The following is a 21,054-nucleotide window of genomic DNA, read 5'->3' on the forward strand; positions in this document are numbered from 1 at the left end:
GACATTTCCACTCTCTGACAGCTCTTACATAAGCTGCACCGCCACAGAACAGGAGTTCAGGGAGTGGGCTGACAGGGCCTAGATTATTGGCCCCATCAAATGTCATGTTACCCTGAACGTTAGCTGATCCTCATGCCGCCACCAAGAAGGCCAGATGGCATCTCGAAGGCATACGCCCAGCTTGCTTCATTGCAGACATTGTCCTTCCCTTTCCCACTATCTGATTTCTCAGTTTCCATCTTCTTCGTCCGTCGTTTAGGAATAGATTCCTTTCAACTCTCCAGATCATGGTGGTGTGATTCGGTCCTGGTCGATTGAGCTACAATACTTTGTAGAGAATACATCATACATCATTGTACTGCAACTCCAATTATGTCCATGTCGATCTGCTAGACTCCTCGAATACCGATCCGCGATCCAGTGTCTACGCTCTTTATCCTCTCAAACATTCGATTTCCTTGCCCAACATGCGCTCCGCCGCGAGGACTTTCTATCTCGCGGTGTTCGCATTGTTTATCCCGGCTCATGCGGTCACCAATGATGAGGGACAATCGTCTCCTTACGCCCATACTTGCGCTGTAAGAAAAACAACTCTCTCTCGTCTGTGGCTTCGGTCTCATGCTTACAAATGCGCGCTGGTCAGATCGATCCCAAGGCGACCGTCTCCGACACGTGTGTCTCCTATGCCACCCTCGATGCGATGAACGACCAGATCTATCCGTTGCTCAAATCTCTCACTAAAGAGACTGACTTCTTCTCATATTATCGCCTCAATCTGTTCAACAAAGTGTGTCCCTTCTGGTCGGATGAAACCAGCATGTGCGGGAATATCGCCTGTTCGGTGAACACCATCGATTCGGAGGAAGATATACCGCCCGTCTGGCGCGTGGAAGAGCTGAGCAAGCTGGAGGGCCCCAAAGCCGGCCATCCTGGGCGACAGCAGCAGAGGGAACGGCCCAAGTCCAGACCCTTGCAGGGAATGCTGGGTGAACAGGTCGGAGAGAGCTGCGTGGTCGAGTACGATGACGAATGCGACGAACGAGACTATTGTGTCCCCGAGGACGAAGGGGCTACGGCCAAGGGCGACTATGTCAGTCTCGTGGATAACCCTGAGCGGTTTACAGGCTACGCGGGCCCTGGAGCCCATCAGGTCTGGAATGCCATCTACCGGGAGAACTGTTTCCTGAAGCCCCTTCCCCAATTGCAAACTCCCTTCTCTCCTTTACAAGGTCCGCAGGCCCAGGCCGCCAATGACTTCCGGAGTGTTTTGCACAAAGATCTACAGCAATACCTACCATTGGACGACGAGTGTCTTGAGAAGCGCGTCTTCCACCGGATCATCAGCGGCATGCATGCGTCCATCTCGACGCATATCTGTTGGGAGTACTTCAACCAGACCACAGAGCAGTGGGGACCCAACGTGCAATGCTACAAAGATCGCTTGCACAACCATCCAGAGCGGATCTCCAATCTATACTTCAACTACGCGCTGGTGTCGCGCGCCGTCGCCAAGCTCCACAAGCATCTGCAGGACTATGAGTTCTGCTCGTTTGACCCTGAGCAGGATCGCGACACCAAAACGAAAGTTCTGGCGTTGACGGAGCACCTGGCGAGCCGGCCGCAGATCTTCGACGAGACGGTCATGTTCCAGGATCCCACCTCCATTGGGCTGAAGGAGGATTTCCGCAATCGATTCCGCAACGTCAGCCGCCTGATGGACTGCATCGGGTGCGACAAGTGTCGCTTGTGGGGGAAGCTGCAGATCAATGGCTACGGGACGGCGCTGAAGGTGCTGTTTGAGTACGACGAGACTAAGAAGGGCGAGAATCCCCCACTGCGGCGCACGGAGCTGGTCGCGCTCATCAACACCCTGGCGCGTATTTCCAACAGTCTTGCGGCGGTACGCAGCTTGCGGCACGCCGTAGAGTATGGTCACGAAGACCACATCGTGGTCCATCCGGCGGTGTCGTCGTCGCCGTCGTCAGTGAAGGGCTCGCCGGACTTGTCGAATACGAAAACCATCCGCTACTACAAGGACGGGGGGTCGACCTTTTATGTGGAAGAGGACGATGATGATTTCAGCTATGGCGATGATGAGCGGCCGTGGGAGCAGCATGTGGTGGCTGACAACCTCGTGGACGCGATCAAGGCGGAGTTTGACGTGGTGTGGCGGACCTACGTCTGGGTGTTGAAGTCGTGGCTGAACATTCCCAAGACCTGGTAAGTGCTGTCTTCAGTTGATAGTCGATTGGGTCTAGGCTGACTGGCGATACAGCTGGGAAATCTTCGTGATGGAGTCGTATCGACTGTGGAACTACTGGCTCGGACTGCCGGTGCCGCCGCGGTCGTGGAAGCTCCAGTTCCCCAGTCATCATGAGCTCTGAGCTTGCTTATCTGTTATCTTGACCAGTGTATATAGATCCTAACCGCAAGAGGCGTTCGACGGGCTGTATTGTATTGTTGAAGATGGCGTTCTGGTAGGATTTTTGGTCAGATGAGTCTATTTGCATGGCATCAGTCTGTATATATGTATCACCAGGCATTTGCATAGCTATTCTGCTCTGATTTTTAGTTTAGTAATCGTGATAATTCTTCTGCATCAGGTATATTGTCAGTATCTTTATTGAAAAGTGTGTAGTACATAATTGTTATTGTCAGTCAATAGACCATCACAAGGGTGGTAACTCACACTATAAGTGTATAACAATGATAAGAGTATAAGCGCGGAGAATCTGTCGTGAAGCGCGCTCTATCTTTTGAGATAAAACGGCATTGTTGATCATATGCGATTGGCTCTCTCGGGTTGTGTTCATCCTCGGCATCTCCCCAGCCGCATTCCCCGCTAGTGCAGCAACGCTCTCTCAGACTCCCCCATCTCTCCGCCCTTCTTCCTTCCGAGGCCAACCTCTGTCAACTCGACTGCCCTGAGACGAAACATCCATCACTCCCTCTTTTTATTCCTCCTGACTCCTACCCGGGGTTCCACGAGTGAATTACTCGATGCCAGGAGGCTGCTGAAAGAGCGCGCGCGGTGACTCTAATGGCGTCCGGATCGCCACCCAAGCCCTGGGAGAGAGCGGGAGCTGGCGCAACGGCAGGTAAGTGAGATCTTTTCGGAATACGTCGGATAATGAGTTACCTGATGGACTCGTTACTGCCGTGTTGTTATGAGCGTCATTGTTGACGAGCCGCAGCTCCCGCCAGAAGTAACACGGCCTCTCCAGCTCTCGCGACACCGACTCCCAATAATGGATCGTCGACACCCTCAGCTGGCACCAACTCTGGCGCCTCAAGTCCTCCCGCTCTTCCGTCGCGACCCAACAGCCTCAATACTGTCGTCAATCGGACCGCATCGAGCTATTCTCCATACGGCGCATCACGGTTTGGAGCCTCACCTTACAGCACCTACGGTGCCTATGGCGGCTACTCATCGCCTTATTCCCGGTTTGGCTCGATGTACGGAGGCTACGGTGGCTACGGGGGGATGTATGGAGGCATGTACGGCGGAATGCCGGTCGACCCTAACGATCCCAACAGCTTGACGCACTCGTTCGGCCAGAGTACCGCTGCCACCTTTCAGATCATCGAGAGCATTGTCGGCGCATTTGGTGGGTTTGCGCAGATGCTCGAAAGCACGTACATGGCCACGCACAGCTCCTTCTTCGGTAGGTGAATTAACTCTGCTGCTCTATGGATGGCAGCTGACTTGTTGAAGCGATGGTGTCGGTTGCAGAGCAGTTTGGCCATCTCCGCAACACCCTAGGTTCGGTTCTGGGTATTTATACGTTAATTCGGTGGTTCAAGACGCTGATCGCGAAACTCACCGGCCGTCCACTGCCCGCCGATGCCACTTCCCTCACTCCCTCCGCCTTTTCTGCCTTTCTTCACGGCCGGTCAGCCCCGGCCACTCTCCCAGATGGCAGCCCGGCTCCGCCTCGACCGTCGAAGAAACCGTTCATCATGTTCCTTCTCGCAGTCTTTGGCCTGCCGTACTTGATGGGCAAACTGATCCGCGCTCTGGCTCGATCGCAAGAGGAGGAAGCCCGACGCCAGCAGCTGTTGGTGGGTACAGGGGAGCAACAGGCGACTCCGTTGGATCCGTCCAAGTTGGATTTCTGTCGCGTTCTCTATGACTACACTCCGGATGCCCAGAACACTGCCGGCATCGACCTGGCGGTCAAGAAGGGCGACATTGTTGCCGTGCTCAGCAAGTCTGATCCGATGGGCAATCCGTCTGAATGGTGGCGGTGCCGGGCGCGGGATGGACGGGTAGGATACCTGCCCAGCCCGTATCTCGAGACCATCCAGCGACGACAGACGCCAGCGGCAATCACGGCCGGTTCCAGCGTAAGCAGCGCGACGAGCAGCCGGACGGCAACGATGACCAACAAGGGAGCAGCAGAGGCAACGACGGAGAAGACGAAGGCGGGGGAGACCAAACCCGAGATTAAGAGCAAGATGGGCGACATCACGGCGGAAAGTTTCCAAAAGGGCACTTTTTACCCATAATAAACCGGCATGAACGGACCCATTTTCTTTTTCTTTCTCTTGAGGTATTGGCGCGGGATTTAACGTGGTTTCTGGATTACGCGGTGCTGCTTTTCTTTTCTTTTCTTCTGCAGGGATTTGCGGTGACTGGATCGAATTCTTTTTTTTATTCTTATTCTCTTTTTCACATTCATATCTTATTCTTAGCGGCTGGCTCTAGACTCTTATGTATAGGCACAGGCACAGGACATGCGGTATACTCCTTTTTTTTGTCGATAGGTTCGTGGTTCGTTTGTCTTTGAAATGAAATGAGCGGGATATGATATGATATGATCGACTGATTCATCTGAATTTCAATTCGAAAAGTCTGGTTCGAACAACAAACAAACCCAGCTCTCATCTCTACAGTACGGTCCATTATTTATTTCTTTAACTCCCGTGCATTATTGTAGCATAATCAAATGAGAACGTGGCTTAAGTATAACTGGCGCTGGAAGTCCGGAATGGAATGCTATAGTATGTGATTTTTATTAGTAGTGATAGGTGGTAGATAGCATAATCCGGCAATTCATGGGCTGTTTTCCTTGTGAGTGGATCTCAACCTGTTTCACAAATATGTTTTCAACCAGTGCAGTGCAGAATCTTACAACATTTTCTTACTAGCTACGTTGTGAACGGGCGAAAGCCACAGAAACCGCAGTGAGGCCATGCAGTATGAAAGTCGAGGTTAGATACCTAGTAATACCGGCAATTTTCACGGTTTACTTGATTGTGAAGAAGAAAAAAAAACCTTTACCTGGTTAGAATAATCTAGACAACAATGGATTCGAGCAATAATGGAAAACGAAGACGTCAGTTTCTATCTAGGATATCCGGGAACAAAGCGATCTCACGATCTCACCCGTAAAAGCAGGTGGTTGTCTGAGACCACAAACGAATGGAACTAGAATTTTGCTTATAATCAGCTAGATAGATAGATTCTGATTCATCTCGAACCATCGTCTTTTTTTTTCTGCCGTGTCGAATGAAGGGTAAATATGACAGGTTAGGTAGGTTAATCAAAGGAGATAGCTTCTTACAGTATAGATGAGATCTACTCTAGTTATCTATAGTAGGATAGGCCGCCGCTCTACTGTGCTCGTCTGGAGGGTGTTGAAGCAAACGCTCCTCTATTTCGAAAGAACACCCCCCCTTCTTACTCACCTCTCCTTCTCTCCTTTATATAATTTCCCCGAAGGGGATACAGTAAACCGGTCAAATGCGGCTCTCATTGTATACTATTATAATAGAAGATCTACTTTACTTTTTCATTTTTTTTATTTTTTATTTTTTATTTACCTAAATAGCTTAATAGCTATTTACTATTACATGGAAGTCAATGATTCTATCACAGAATTATTGGCGGTGCCATTAGTCCTACTGCCTCCGGGCAGAGTACGGAGACTGAATAATTTAATCTACCACTTGAACGCGAACTGTCATTGATTTGTCATTTGCATGGTGTAGTCTGTTATTATCTATCCTGAAGTATATCCAGCGTAATTAATGATGCTATTGATGAGGTGAGATTGACACAGACAGACAAACCCCGCAGGGGGTTGCCGAGGAAAAGCCGAGTGGCTTCTCCATCACTTAATCTTATTGCTGACCTATGTATGTACTGTACAGTACTTACGCCAGTTAGTGGCTACAGCTCCGACAGAGTAGGTACGTAGGCAGCAGATTGATCAACCGGTCAACCGCTCAGTTAGTTAGTCAGTCTAGGTATGTCATTGCTTATTGGGAGGTATGATTACTATTGGGTTGAGTTAAGACCAGAAAAAAAAAAGCTTGTCTTTCTTGTCTTGTCTAGTCTTGTCTACGGAGTACATTTAAACAGTTGTGGCCTCCAGTTTTGCTTGATCTCGGAATTTAGCGCTTATCCCCATTATTTCCCCGCCCGCCTGTTGAAGTTCACTCCTTTTTTTCGATAATTAGTTAGTTAGATGGCGGCATCGTGCAAATAGGATCATCTCCGACACGGTAACTAATTAATCAATTGACTTTAATTGGAATAGAGCTACCTGATGACAAATACGTAATCTATCTCCCCGTGCTTGTGCTGGTGGATGTTTTTATCTAGCTATCAAGCCATCTATTATCTTCTCTTTTTCTATTCCGTAGGTTTTCCAGCTTTTCGTTACCGATCTATTGATTGACAATAAACTGGCACTTATTGACGACGTACCTGCTTATGGAATAGTTCATTTCTTCGTCTCTGCCAGGGCTGGTGAGGAGTCTTTTCTTTTCTTTTATTATTTTCTAATCTCCCCGTTGTGGAGACATACTCAATAGGACTGTGTACAATTTGATCTCATCTCTTTCGCTCCATGGGAGAAATCGCCAATGGCGATACTGGTCAAAATGTCCAGTCCTCGTCATCAGCATCAGCATCAGCTGCTGCGCCGGTGACCGAAGACCGAATTCGCGAATTGGAGAAATCAATTCATCATGATAACAACGACAACAACAGCAATAATGATAATGGTAATGATAATGATAACGATGGTGGTGGCAATCTGCCATCGAGATCATTTTTGCGACGCGTCTACGATATCCTCACCTGGACTCCTCCCCGATGTCGCTGGGATCCGAAGAATCCTCCCCGGCTGACGATGCCGCTCAATCTGCTGTTTGGATTTGCGTGCACGTTTACCGTATGTTTCCCCCTTCATTGTTATATGTATGCCTGACCAGTTCTGACTGCTGTTCAGGTCGCCAATCTCTATTACAGCCATCCTATCCTCGATGTCCTCTCCAAGACCTTCCACGTCAGCCAGGAACGTGTCTCTGTCATCCCTACTGTCGCCCAGGCTGGCTATGCCGTCGGATTGCTCTTCTTGTGCCCCCTGGGAGATCTGGTCAAGCGCAGACCGTTTGTCCTCCTCCTGGCATGGTTTACGGCCACTGTCTCCCTGGGATTGTGTCTGACCAACAGCTTCGGCGCGTTTGTGGCATTGACGTTTATCTCGTCTGTGACGACTGTGACTCCGGTACGTGAGAGGATCTACTGTATAAGCAATGCGAAAAAAAAAAGGGTCTGACTGCGACCAGCAAATCATGCTCCCTCTTGTTGGGGAACTCGCACCACCACACCGTCGCGCGACCGCCATCTCCATCGTCGTCTCCGGCCTCCTGCTCGGCATCCTCATCGCTCGTCTGCTCTCCGGCATCATCGCTGCCTATTCCTCCTGGCGCAACGTCTACTGGATGTCGTTCGCCCTGCAATATGTCATTCTGATTCTCCTCTGGTTCTTCATGCCCGACTACCCACAGACCAACACCAACATCAACTACTTCCGCATCCTGTGGACCATTCTGGAGCTCGTCGTCAAGTCGCCACTTCTTGTACAAGCCTGCCTGATGGCGTTTTTTGTCGCATCCACCTTCACTAGTTTCTGGACGACGTTGACGTTTCTCTTGTCGGGTGACCCATACAACTACTCGACCATCATAATCGGCCTCTTTGCGCTGGCTGGCATGGTGCCCATGACCGTCGGACCCGTGTTTGCGCGCTTCTTCATCGACCGCTTCAACACGTACACTTCGGTGCTGATAGGCGAATTCACCATCCTGGCCGCCATCATCGTGGGCACCTACACGGGCCGCTTCACCGTGGCAGGGCCAATTATCCAGGCCATCTTTCTGGATTTTGGCCAGCAGATCACCCAGATCGCCAACCGGACCGCCATATACGGGGTGGACCCCAAGGCCAGCAATCGCGTGAACACCGCGTATATGGTCTCGGTCTTTTGTGGCCAGCTGATGGGGACGGCGGCGGGAAATAACCTGTATGCGCGGGGAGGATGGGTGCGGTCAGGCAGCGCCAGTGTGGGATTTATAGGAGCCGCGATCGTTCTCTGTTTGCTGCGGGGGCCACACGAAAAGGGCTGGATCGGGTGGCATGGGGGGTTTGACATCCGTGGACGTCGGCGGCATGACAATCAGGAAGAGCAGCAGCCACCGACGGAGCCTGCTTCAGCATTACCAGAAGCGCAAGTCAGTACGGCGGATGTGGACATTGAGAAGGAAGCAGCAGCAGCAAACGTGTCTTCAGGAATCCAAGCAGAGGACATTGTGTCTTCGTCTCCGACGGAAAATCTCAATGATGAACGGAAGGACCATGACCTGACCACGCCCATAAGATGGGATAAGTCTTTATATAGTATATAACTAGAAAATAGAGAGAAAAGCAAAAGAAAGAGAAAGTATTTATTGATCTATTGACAATGGTGAGAACCTGGTGAAAAAAAAAAAAGAAAAAGGAAAAGTCCCTTCTTGGGACAATATATATGCTATCTTATATACCAGCAACGGCAAGTTCTCCCAAACAGCTGACGAAGATGCACAGATCGACGATGTAGACGGAAGAAAAGAGTAAGGAGAAGGATCCGTAGGCCTGGGCTGCCGGCCCTAGCCCTGGGTCCTAAGCCCTGAATCGTCCTGATCTGGGTAGTCGATTCTTGGAAATCAACTCTATACCATATCATTTAATTAATTATACGTATGTAATCATTAGTTGCTCTCCTCTAGGTCCTACCTAAGTATGTGTCTAAACTAGTAATAATACTCAGAATGATAGACCAGATCATTCTCCTAGTCCTGTTTTGGACAGTGCTCCTGTCCACCCTTGCTGCATCCTCCACCAGCCTTGCAACACCAGCAGCAAAGCGGGGGGTTCTGGTGAGTCATGTTGAAAAAGCGGGTTCTTTTATGGGTGTACTCCGTGGTAAATACTGCTAGCATACTTCTTTTTTTGCGGCACAGCACATGGTATAGCGACAACCAACATTGGATGTATTAACTGGACCTATTTAGTACAAGATTTTCAGGATGATGGCTAACAACATTGTTGGGAGGAAGCTCCTCGCACCTGGTGGTAGTCAGACATTTGCTGGTTTATAAAAAGCTTCAATCTACGCGTCGCAGCGGATGATCGATACGTCAATGGAGAATTCAAGCAAGTATCCACAGGACTCATTCAGACATCATACTGCGACAGGAAGCACTGAGTCCGCTTTTGTTAGGGAGAAGCTGATGATACAGTGTAATTTCTTCTCATCAATGCTACCGAATAAACACGGTTTCTTGCAAACTTGGCCAAAAAGAGGCACCATGGCACCAACTTCTTGGTGAATCCGAACTAGGTATCGGCTGCGCCAACACGGTTCCATTTGCTAGCTACGGCCGTCAAACTCAGCAGCTTTTGACGGCATTATCAATGTGATGCCAGCCGACATTTGCCGGTAGCTCACTTATTGGTGGAGACTGCTGTTTAAAGTGAGCCAGTCAGTCATGTTCTACTAAAATTGCTACAAGTTTCGGCCTACCGTGTCTGAGTGTAATTCCGCCAAAAACCGTCTGTGTCCCAGGACGGAGGGCTCTCATCTGGGGCTCTTGTATGGATCCCTGAAGGATTGGTCCCTTATGCTGCTGATCCTCCTGTGCAGCGGTAGATAGCTGCTGCTGGTTACGGTGGCGATGGTGCCGGACCCGAAGAAACCACGCTATCCCAAGCAAAGCCGCTAGACCTGCAACACCTCCGATAGTCCCGCCAACTATGGCCCCTGTATGGCTGCTGCTTGTTGTCGCTGCACTCGTCGGAGCTGTTGCAGTTGTTGATGTGGGTGTTGGGAGACTCGAGATAATAGATGTTGTGGTTGAGGGCGCAAGCCGGCAAACAACCATAAATGAGTCGAATGGTTGCTGGGAAGTGCCATTGAAAGTCAGGCAGGTACTACTACCGGCGATCTGCTGCTTGAATTGCGATTGAGAACAGGAACAATTGGTGCACCCCTGATAGAGATTGATATCGAGGTCCATGTCCGTGCCGCAGACGAGATTTCTCCAATTCGACGAGGGAGTCTATCTGCAGGGACCACATATCAATGTTGGTATTGTTCTGACTATAGGAAAAGCATTGATTATTGTTGATCTGGGTTGGGGTCCATGTGTAGCCTCTGGTGTCTTGATCGGCTCCGCAGCTGGGAGAGTAAGGGAATGCTCGAATCCCAATCGTATCCCTCTGGCGTATTGGGGCCGACCTAAAGAACCGATGTCAAGATCCAGGTGTGGACACAGGTTAGCCTCAGAGATTTCTTAATGGTCGATGGAAACTGAAACCATGAAATATCCGTTTCATACCTTGCCCTTATTTCCCTCGATGCCAGGTATTCCGTACTCCCGGGCAGGGTACGCGTGAAAAGGGTAGTAAACAGAAGCAAGATTGGCAGGGTTAACAAGAGAGTGACCCCCTTTATTATTTTGTCCAGGCAAGACATCATGGATATAATGGATATACGATACTCGATCAATCAGATTAGATAGCAAAGGTCACCCAGAACCTCATTTCAGGCATCAAGGTCCTTTAAATCGTAGGGACACACTCTCTTTACTCCAGACGTAAGATATGTCGGCTTTAAGTAGACTTGCTGGCAGCTGAATGTCTGCATGCGCGGACGTTTGCAGGTGTTTACCTCTACCTCGCTAGCCAATGACCATGCGATGGTATGGGCGTGTCGTATTTCGATTGGATTCAGAGGACAGTTGCGTATTACCCTTTCTGCCAAAATCGTGACATTAGGTTTGACCGTTTGAACCGTTCCTGCTAATTATAATTATTAGCCCTGGTCAGGTAGCGTTTCTCGTCTAGCTTGTGTGGTGAAGGGAAGTATTTGGCTAGAGTTGCTTCTTGCGAGGGACCGTTCTAAGAATAACCTGTGGTCTAGTTTAGTGCTTATGAGTCTAGCGCTACCAATGCGCTCTTGACATCCAAGCCCCAGACGTCGTTGTTGAGCAATGCGGCTGTAGAATGACCAGGATATTGGTTGCTATGAAAAGAGGCACCGGAACTCAAAGTATGCAGCCGGCAGCCGGTCTGGACGGCCTTGATTTCTTGCTTGCAGGTAGGATCGTGGAGAGAAGACTTTGACCGAAATAAGGTAGATAATGCGGCGCCGCTGGTCCCACGTAACACCAGAGCTTGGTTTTGAAACTGCTCAACTCTGCTTGCTATATCTCTCATTGGCTTTTGAAGAGAACCTGGACTATTAGATAGCTTTCCAAGAATAATATAATATAATCCACAAGCAGCCTGCTCACCCTCCAAGTCCTGCACTCAGATTGCGGCAACGCTAATGGCGGCAGTTTGAAAATCCTCGGTTTCAATATAAAAGATAAGAGATGTGTGGATGGGTGGGTTGCTTAACCTAAGAATCCCTAAATTAAAGATGATAAAAGATAGGTAGTACTAAGAATAGCATTTAGTAGCGTAGTACCGGCATTAGGGACTCTAGGTCTGGCATCCTACCCTCTAATTTTTAAGAAGAGCTATAAATCTAGAAATAAAGAACTTCTAGAAAGCTTCTAAACCTATAAATTTATATACTACTTTAGGCTTAATAAAATACGTTTCTATAAGATTGCTAAAACCTTTATTTAAAAATATTATAGACCAACCAGCTAGGTGAAGCGCAGAATGGATGTTCTTGGAAGGATAATGATATACTGGTATGACAAGTACCTGTGGTAGTCATATTTCTATTCTGACATTACAACATTTGTTACTGAGTTGTACTAGCAGGTCAGTACAATAAGTAGGTATTGTTTTGGCTGCTTCTGACCAGTCATTTCGTTGTCTTGTTCATTGAGGTAGCTTATCTTGTCTAAGTGAATCTTGCTATCTGTCTAATCCTCTACTCCCTAGCCTAGTACCTTGACCAATTGGACCTCAGCACATAACAACTGCTATGTTACCTGCCTGTTTACAGATGCTGCACCAGGATTAATCACCATTCTATAGCAGCTGAACTTCCTGTATCTCTTTACAATCATTTATAGGACCTTATCTATCAAAGGAATATTGACATTATGCCAAGAGAACAACCTCTCCAATCAGAAACACAGAATGAAGACATGGAGGTGCTCCTTAGGTCTCTGGCAAGGTGCTTATTGATGAGAAACTCAGGGACCCTCTCAAATGATCTCTTGGAGCAGGTACCTAGTTTTGCATGCAAATTTGCATTAGAATGATGGATAAAAGAGTTGTGCAACTATGGGGTCCCTGGTTTTGAACCTCTTAATCAACCTTCCAGTTTAGCATTGTATATTCTCACATTTTTTTTCAGCACATTCAACCCCATGTAGCATAGTCACTCCCGGCCAATGGAGTACCAGCTATTCCCACAACTAGCATTCAGCTTTGTGCAATCACAACATACATAGTACAGAGGAGACTGGAGGGAGGCTTCTAGAATGCAGCTATTTTGTGGCCCGATTCCATTCTATTATTCTCTTCACATGTTCTCTTGCCGGGATGAGAGACGTCAACACCGTTGAGAAGATATCTCGAAGTAGTGACCGGCTCATTTGATCCAATCGAGGTCAGATGCTGATGAATATTATATATTTGTTAGACTTCTGGGCAGCGCGGGGAGATCGATTCCAAGCAAGGGCGATCCATGGATGATAATACACTAAACCGAATTGGTCGCTGATGAACGGATTATCGATAACCCGCCGAAGGGACGTGAGACACACTTGCCCAAATGGGCAGGTGCGGTTTGATTCCAAATGACAGATTCCGATCAATATTATTGTTTTCTGGATTGGAGGATCTCAAGATATCTCTTGATGTCAATTGCTTCAGTCCCACTCCCCCCGCCCATCCCCAAATTCTGTGAGGATACGAGCAGAAGCGGAAAGAAGACAATGGCAACGGTGAATGTGATAGGTGAGAACCTTCTACCGCAGAGGCTAGCCAGGCAAGTGAAACTTCCAAAGTTTAGGTACCTGTGATATGCGTAACTACGTATGCAGGTCGAGACGGAATAGGGTTGTGCCGGCCGAGATAACCCCGAAGATCACGCCAAGCACCTGACTTGGCATCGTGTCACGCTAACATCACTTGCATGCGACACTCGGATATTTCTCGGCATGGTGCCAGAACTGTCCGACAAGGACCGTCTCGACCGCAGCATTTACTCGATCGAGGCCGGCCGGTCGGGTGTCAAATAATGATGCACGCATCATGCCACCCTAGCTGCCGGCTCCCCGGTCTAAGCCCCATGCCTTGTTTTGATTTAGACTGTTCGGGGGTAACTCCCCGGATTCTTGACACAGCTGGAGTGGATTTCGAGCTCCTGTCTGCATCTGCTTACGGTCAACCATCCTGCTATCTGTTAATTAACCTCAGATCTGGACTCTATCATGGCGACGGCAGTTTCTCATCTCCAGCCGTCGGATCTCAAGTCGATGATGTGTGGAAAGCGCAAGCTGCGCATCCCCAAGGCATGCTACCAGTGTTACAAGAGAAAGGTCAAGTGCGATCGCACCTCGCCCTGCGCGTTGTGCGTCAAGAGAGGCCATGCCCATCTTTGCACTTACACACACCCGTCCAAGAAACCGTCCCCTCTGCTGTCGCCAGGATCAGACGGGGAGAGAACGATGAGAGACGGACGCCGACCGACGGCCGGACATGCAAGCAGGGACAAGAAAGCAGAACGAGTGCTGGTTGATTCTCGCGAATGGAAGATCATCAACGAGAAGCTGGCTGAAATGAGCGAGAGCATTTCAAGCCTGCGCTCCAAACTCGAGCAGGTTTCGACGACTGTTTCTTCTTCTGCGTCAGATTCAGGGCCAGAGATCGAGCCCCAGTCTACCAATTCAGAGACGGAAGGCATTCATATGCGGAATGTCCTTGGTGGCTCCCCCGTGCACTTTGGCTCCAGTTCGGTGTTGGCCTTCATCCTGGAACGATCCACACGATCCAGTACGGCAGGCTCCGTGTTTCGGGAGGATGGCATCCTTCCTCAGCTGGCCCTCGAAGACCAAGCGGCGACATATCCGTTTTTGGATTTGTGGTCGTCTGAACTGATGTCAGTTGGTAGTGCAGCTGTCTGTGCTGCACTGCCGGATGATAACCTGTGTCGAAGGTTGTCTCCTGCCGTCGCATTCGACTGAACATGATGCTAACAGTCATCTTCAGGCTGTTCCGATTTTATCGGGATATCCGTACGACGCTGTATCCCGTCCTGACGGATATCGATCAGTTCGAAAGAGATGTGGAGAAGCTCCTGCGCAATCGCTCCCTAAACGGTCTGCAAACGACCAACGTTATGGACCCGGTAGAGCCGTTCGGGATGAGTACTGCGTTTATAGGGATTCTCTTCGCTGTTCTGGCCTCTGGTTGCCAACTGTCCGACCTGCCCAAGAAGGAGAGAATTCTGCTGTGCCAGGTTTACGGTGGGTGATTGCCTGTCGTTCCAGCTTCGATGCTAATTATCTACAGTGTCTTGTTCCTACCAATGCTTGCGCAATGGAAATTTCCTATCACGGCCGACCGTAGAAGCCATCCAAACGCTCCTCATTCTTGGGGATGTCTTGTCTTACAATATGAACCCGGGAGTGGCCTATGTCACTTTTGGTAGGTCAACCATTTTTCACAAGTCAGGATGTCTCTAACCTTCGCAGGAATGGCCCAACGGATGGCGCTCACGTTAGGCCTGCATATCGAGTCAGCCACATTTCCCTCGGACGAGTTGTTTGTAAGACGGCGACTGTGGTAAGTTGCCAGGAAGCCGTGTGTTCTCCAAGCTGTTGTCTCACAAAACTCTAGGTGGTCGATGGCGTGGCAGGACAGTCATTTCGCGCTCTCATATGATCGGCCTGCTGAGACACTGGCACCCAATCCGCAAATTCCCTATGAACAAAGCACTGGTCCTGGTAATCGAGGGTACTTTGAAACCATGTGTCGCGTGATTTCTCTCACGTTGCAACTGCTCCGCGAAGAAGCACTTTCTGGCCAGCCGCAGATCAAGTCCACCGCCATCCCCGAGTACAAGGCGGAACTAGATCGCGTCCTGGCAGATGCGGCGCCATATCTCCGCAATGAAGACCACTGCTTCAACATGACCAACCACATCGAACGACTGACCTTGAAGCTGCGCTCGTCGTATCTGATCTCGGAGATCTGTCGACGGTCCGTCAAACCGAGTAACTGCCCTGGGAAGAGGACGACGACTACGTCGCTGTGCATGGAGTGTGTGGAGAGCCTCATCAACACAGTAAAGGCATATGTCGAGCTCCACGAAATCATCCCGAACGGATCACGGTCATGGATCCATCTTCACAGCGCCATCAGTGCGTCGTTCTTGCTCGCGGTAGACGAAGGATCGCAATCGAACCCATCGGTGTGGACCGCTCTGGAGAAGCTGGAAGACGTCCTGGTCGATCTCACGTCGGCGGATGGGGAGGACGCGTATGCGTACAGTCCCGAGTCTCTCAATCATATCACCCCGATGCACATCTCCGGTCAGACCGACATGCTGTATGACTTTCCTATCGTCCCTGAAGTGGCCATGACGGATGATGTCGAACCCTCTGGCGCGGCGGAAGTCGACTTTCTCACACGCACGCTCGACGCCCTGCGGAAGATCAACGCTGGGTTCAGCGCTCAGAAGGCGAGAATGTCTGCCGAGGATGGAGGGTCCAACAAGCCTCCTGAGAAGGGCAAGGGCGGGTGTTGTTCCAGTCGATATCATTGTTAACTGATGGAGGTAGTAGATGAATAATTCTAATCTAACGCTACTAGTAGATACCTCCTATATAATTTTAATCTACATGATTATGACTGTATTTTCACTCACATTTCATATACTCATGTTCTGACAGGTCAGGGGTTTGATCTGGCTATCTAATTTCTGGATTTGTGGCAAGCATAGGGCTTGGAACTATGGGGATCCTACTATCACTCTCATTCTAATTCTCATTGCATTGCATTGCATTGTCCATGTTTTCTTCGGGGACCTTAGGATATAGTCTCTATCAGATGGTTGACCTGTGGACGAATGAATGAGATCCTTCTTTCTCCTTTCTCGCAGTAATGTGCTAATCTTTGCGATGGACTCCTGAGCTGCAGACTAGGTAGGTAGTCGCCTCGGATACAGTGAACTCACGTGGCTTTCGCAAAATTGGAAATGGGAAACCGGTGATTCGTTCGTTCAATCCCTGTCTATACTCGGGATAGTCCACTGAGTTTAAATAGACTCGTTCTAGAACCGACACCTCCGGCCAGGTCCACGAGTGGGTATTCTTTTTTCCCTTTTGGTCTGTCTGACACGTAGCTGACGAGCGGGGAAAGAACAATAAATATCGGAGTACGGAGATGCGTACGTACATAAATTTGATATGAGTCCGAGGACTCGATTTTGATATTGCAGTTGATTAGGTAGTCTCATCTTGAAACGGCATAGGCTTCCCGCATGTATGAATGATGAATCACGTGACTGGCTCCCACAAACCATGCATGCATGAATTTCGAATTGAATTTTTTATAGACAGTAGAGTTTGTGACCCTCCTAACAAACAGCAATACAGGAGAAACTACCAACCAGTTTTCTTGCACAACAATTTAATATGAAAAAAAAAATAACAAGACCCAAAAAACTAAAAAATTAGCTGGACTTGCGGGGAATCGAACCCCGGACCACCCCCAGGCGAGAGTACTCCAAATGCCGGATTTCGCTTGAATCCGATTTTATTTAGAGTAGTTATGCTAAGGGGGTATTATACCACTAAACCACAAGCCCCGCTTGTGATGTGCTGCGAATACCTAGGAAGGAATATGTTGATTGGCCCGGAAAGAAAGGTGTGAATTAATCACGTGGATGTAGGGTTGAGACGGAGGACAGAGCTCTCCGATGGTTGACAGAGGAGATCTGTCTTGATGATCGACGGCTAGCTGGCTCGGACTTGGTTTGGTGCCGGAAATATACTTCTGCTAGCTATCAATTCTGTTACAGCGATTAGCCGCGATCCCTGCTTGAATCTCGCAGGGTTTCAGATCATTGCCGAGATGACAGCCTTGCTGAACAAATTCTTGTTGGTATTCCCGAGTATATCGGCGCCGAACTCTCTGTTGAGGTCCTAATGTCTGGGATCTAGAAGCCGTCGAGCAATTCGAGACGATGTAGAACAGACTGCTTCGTGCATGCATTGTCAAACAACCGACGCCCGTTCACACACGCACAACCAACTGACCAGACCAGATGGCATCACATCGGCAAATACCTTACGAGGAGGGAGAATCCTCGGCACCGCGGTGAATTGACAGATATATATTGTTGTCGAGAAGTTAGTGTCCTGGATGAAAATGTGAAATCAGATCAACAACGTCCATCAATTGGCAAGAGAAAACAGATTCAATGTTCTACTGCAAGACGTACACAAAATGACTGCAAAGTTCGAGAATCAACTTTATTCTGGCTCGGATATTGCCATGTCATTTGACATGGACGTCAACAGCATCAACATGGACTGGCTGTGCAGTGCAGATGCTAAAGCCAATGATCTTCCACCGTGGGATCCAACACCAATCAATACCAACGGGTGTGATTACGCCTTTGGCTGCACCTTACACGATCTTGATGAGTTCCTGAATCGGGAACCTGAGGCATTTGTCATCAGCGCCGATGGCGACGACTGCATAGACTTCCGACACATTCTTTCCTCATCACAGTCTTCGGTATGTCGACCAACATTGTTTTCCTCCATTACGTTTTCAATGTATCCTCCCTTGCTGACATCGGTTTCTAGGACACTGAATACGATAACTGGACGTCACTGTGTCGGCAACGTAGCGACCTGTCAGAGCCAGCCCTGAACCTCGAATTCGAGGACGCTCCTCTCAAATCACGGAAACGGACCATCTTCGACTCTCCTCAGCGTTCCATGACGACAGACAACGTGCGTTCTGTGCCCAACACCGACGCTCACCGACTCTCGCCATCCTTGTCCGCATCCACATCGACAGAACCAACTTCACCAGTCTCGACAACATCAGCGAAGAGCAGTCAATCGAAGAAGACCAGACGAAAGACAGCGACAACAGCAACTGCAGACGACGATCCCTCAGACCTAGACGCCGAAGACCTCCTCCTGAAAAAAAAAAAGAAAGCAGCACACAAAATCATCGAGAAACGGTACCGAATGAACATGAACGCGAAGTTCGCCGCGCTGGGAAATGCCCTGCCGAATGTTGCACAAACAGCCAATTCATCATCGTCCACTCCATCATCCCCGAAAATTCGACAAACGAGCAGCAGGAAAGGTGCCAGCGCACAGCATCAGCTGAATAAATCTGAGGTGCTGTCCACCGCTCTGACGTATATCCTCCAACTCAAGGAGGAGAATGACTCGTTGCGGAATGAGATTATCGTGTTGACGGAGAATCTTCTGCCGAGGGCGATGATGCAGCGGCAGCGGCAGCACCAGCACCAGCAACGACAACGGCAACAATGCTGATGAGACGATGACGATGACGACAGATCGCGCAGTCTATGTATGATCATGAACATGGCGAAAAACATTTTGCTTTTTCTTTTGTGTGCGTGCGTTTTTTTTTTTTTGTTTTCCTTTCTGTGATACTCGCATGATCACATTCCCTTGCTTTGCTCTTTTTTTTTCTTTTTTTCTTCTTTCTTTTGCTTTGCTTTCTCGAATGTCAAAAATTGATTCATGACTGGACTACACTGTATATACTCCTTGTGACTGTTGCTGTAGATGACTACCATCGAACAAGATAGATAGAATATATGTAGAGTGGTACATAATAGTAATGCACGTGCGGTACTTTATCTCTACTCACAAAAAAAATCTCAAACTTAGAGCAAATTTAAAGTTCTTAAAAAAATATCTACCAAAAATTAAAAACTAAATGATTAAAACCACGAATGTAACCGATCGTTGTTTTATACATATATATAATAAAGAAAATACTTTGACTAATGTGCTATTAAAATCTATTTTTAAAGCACCCTCTATATATAATATTTTTTGATGTGAAGACTCGACGAACAATCACATCGAGGACAGACACAACTGCAGCAACAACCGCAACAATAGTATGGCAGAACAGGCACCAACAGGCTAACCAGGCGAGGAATTCCTAAGAATAATCGCCCATATAGGATACAAAAACGAAAAAGGGAAGGAAACGACTGCAAGTTCTCAACCGTAACTACCTATACTTATGGTCCACATATACCTGCTTATCGATGCCCTCAGACACAGGAATAAAATAAAATGGACCATGACGCTGATCATTACTCCCAGTCCCCATCCAACTAAACCTCACCGCCGGCCTTTTTGATGTCCAAAAGCTCCTTGTGATCAGCAGATAGTAAAAGAATTACTCGGTAGTATTCTGCTTGAATGGATGCTACTTTAAACGACCCGGCTCTTCTTTCTTAATCTAGAACTATAGCTAAGCCTCATGTGATATGCGGGGTCTAAGCGGCCCGCTCCCCGCTGTACCATACCTTGGTGTTGCCACCGTCGTCACATTCATCCTCCAGTACTCCGTACATACAATCCACGATTATGGATCGCAATGAGAGACCCTTTTCTCTCCCTCCCCGCGGAACTGATCACCAATATCATCTGCTGGCTTCCCTCATTCCCTGATGTGTTTGCTTTTGCCGCCACTTGCCGTCGACACCGACAAATCTGGTCCGAGAATGTGACTGTCATCTACAATCGTATTGCGCCCAAGACCATCAGGTGCAGGCGCGATGCGCGTCTCTTACTCGCTGATCAAGGTGGTGCGGACGTAGGTTCACCAGTGCTGTCAGCCAGTGATGTTCTCCGCCTGGTACGGAACCAGCATATTGTGGAGAAGGCCATCGACCAATTCAATAGAGATGTTATGTGCCATGTTCATTGTAGGTGTCTCAGTGTATTGATTCATTTCTAGGAATGGAGAGTATATCTAATCAGTGAACAGCTGTCATTGGAGGCAAGTCCTACTATCCACCATCGGGCCTGCATCCACCATGCTTGACCCCGACAGAGCGTCCTCGCTTTATCGGTTCCTACTACCAACTCTGGGGCTTAATGCGACTGGATCCGGCTTCGAGACGACAGCGCCTCGACAGCATGACCCTGAAGCAGTTGTATAGGGTATACGAAATGGCGCTGCTCCAACAGACCATTGGGGACGAGACGATTCCGGCTGCGGCCCAACAAGAACGGGAACGGGGGGACCTCGCAGGCGAGATCTGGAACCACATCCAGTGTACCTATCAACGCATCCACAAGAGGGAGGCTTCTTTTGTTGGGATCTATGGTCTCGAAGAGGGATTTAGCGTTCACTATATTCTGTTTGATCATGCCCAGGAGCTCGTCAAGGAGGTCGTGTGCGGCAAGCTTGCTGGCGCCCCAAAGCCAAATCCAGTTCCTGAGGAATCTGTCTGGACGCCCCCGTCGGACGACGAGGGATAGTTGCAACGGGAAGGGTAAGGGATGGGTGCCATCGGAGCTCTGCTGGCTGGGGCTAGCCTCCTACTCGATGGAGATTAAAGACTATGCATGTCGCTGGTCGCACGCTGCCATCCTGCTTCTCATCCCGGTGATAGTATTGGGTCAATTTTGCAGCCGGGCCGATACTGGATAACCGAAGAATCTGTCCTATATCTGCTGTAACGGTATCGTCTGGGGGAAGGTAGCTGACTTCGCCATTCTTTAGCAGGC

General features: G+C 48.9%; 6 protein-coding genes and 1 non-coding gene across 7 annotated transcripts; 6 read left to right on the top strand and 1 right to left on the bottom strand.

The window, feature by feature from the left end:
- Nucleotides 1-467: 467 nt before the first annotated feature.
- On the top strand, nt 468-2,384 carry VTN77DRAFT_3482 (uncharacterized protein; the record flags this gene model as incomplete). The annotated part of the gene is made up of 3 exons (XM_069419435.1): nt 468-578; nt 644-2,220; nt 2,276-2,384. 3 exons carry the CDS (start codon nt 468-470, stop codon nt 2,382-2,384), a joined length of 1,797 nt encoding a protein of 598 aa, XP_069278506.1.
- Nucleotides 2,385-3,040: 656 nt separating this feature from the next.
- On the top strand, nt 3,041-4,509 carry VTN77DRAFT_3483 (uncharacterized protein; the record flags this gene model as incomplete). The annotated part of the gene is made up of 3 exons (XM_069419436.1): nt 3,041-3,098; nt 3,195-3,665; nt 3,716-4,509. The coding sequence occupies 3 exons, from the start codon at nt 3,041-3,043 to the stop codon at nt 4,507-4,509; spliced, it is 1,323 nt and encodes a 440-aa protein (XP_069278507.1).
- Nucleotides 4,510-6,857: 2,348 nt separating this feature from the next.
- VTN77DRAFT_3484 (uncharacterized protein) lies at nt 6,858-8,700 on the top strand (the record flags this gene model as incomplete). Its single annotated transcript, XM_069419437.1, has 3 exons — nt 6,858-7,184; nt 7,242-7,520; nt 7,582-8,700. The coding sequence occupies 3 exons, from the start codon at nt 6,858-6,860 to the stop codon at nt 8,698-8,700; spliced, it is 1,725 nt and encodes a 574-aa protein (XP_069278508.1).
- A 5,034-nt stretch (nt 8,701-13,734) lies between these two features.
- VTN77DRAFT_3485 (uncharacterized protein) lies at nt 13,735-16,073 on the top strand (the record flags this gene model as incomplete). Its single annotated transcript, XM_069419438.1, has 5 exons — nt 13,735-14,459; nt 14,513-14,769; nt 14,816-14,950; nt 14,998-15,088; nt 15,143-16,073. 5 exons carry the CDS (start codon nt 13,735-13,737, stop codon nt 16,071-16,073), a joined length of 2,139 nt encoding a protein of 712 aa, XP_069278509.1.
- A 911-nt stretch (nt 16,074-16,984) lies between these two features.
- Nucleotides 16,985-17,114, bottom strand: VTN77DRAFT_t69. Its single transcript has one exon. It is a non-coding gene; the product is annotated as a tRNA-Ala (tRNA).
- A 641-nt stretch (nt 17,115-17,755) lies between these two features.
- Nucleotides 17,756-18,828, top strand: VTN77DRAFT_3486 (uncharacterized protein; the record flags this gene model as incomplete). Its single annotated transcript, XM_069419439.1, has 2 exons — nt 17,756-18,049; nt 18,121-18,828. 2 exons carry the CDS (start codon nt 17,756-17,758, stop codon nt 18,826-18,828), a joined length of 1,002 nt encoding a protein of 333 aa, XP_069278510.1.
- Nucleotides 18,829-19,915: 1,087 nt separating this feature from the next.
- VTN77DRAFT_3487 (uncharacterized protein) lies at nt 19,916-20,805 on the top strand (the record flags this gene model as incomplete). The annotated part of the gene is made up of 2 exons (XM_069419440.1): nt 19,916-20,246; nt 20,309-20,805. 2 exons carry the CDS (start codon nt 19,916-19,918, stop codon nt 20,803-20,805), a joined length of 828 nt encoding a protein of 275 aa, XP_069278511.1.
- Between the last annotated feature and the right edge of the window lie 249 nt (nt 20,806-21,054).

This window comes from Rasamsonia byssochlamydoides (assembly GCF_041956645.1).
Source record: "Rasamsonia byssochlamydoides strain NRRL 3658 unplaced genomic scaffold VTN77scaffold_24, whole genome shotgun sequence".
Classification (NCBI taxonomy): Eukaryota; Fungi; Ascomycota; class Eurotiomycetes; order Eurotiales; family Trichocomaceae; genus Rasamsonia; species Rasamsonia byssochlamydoides.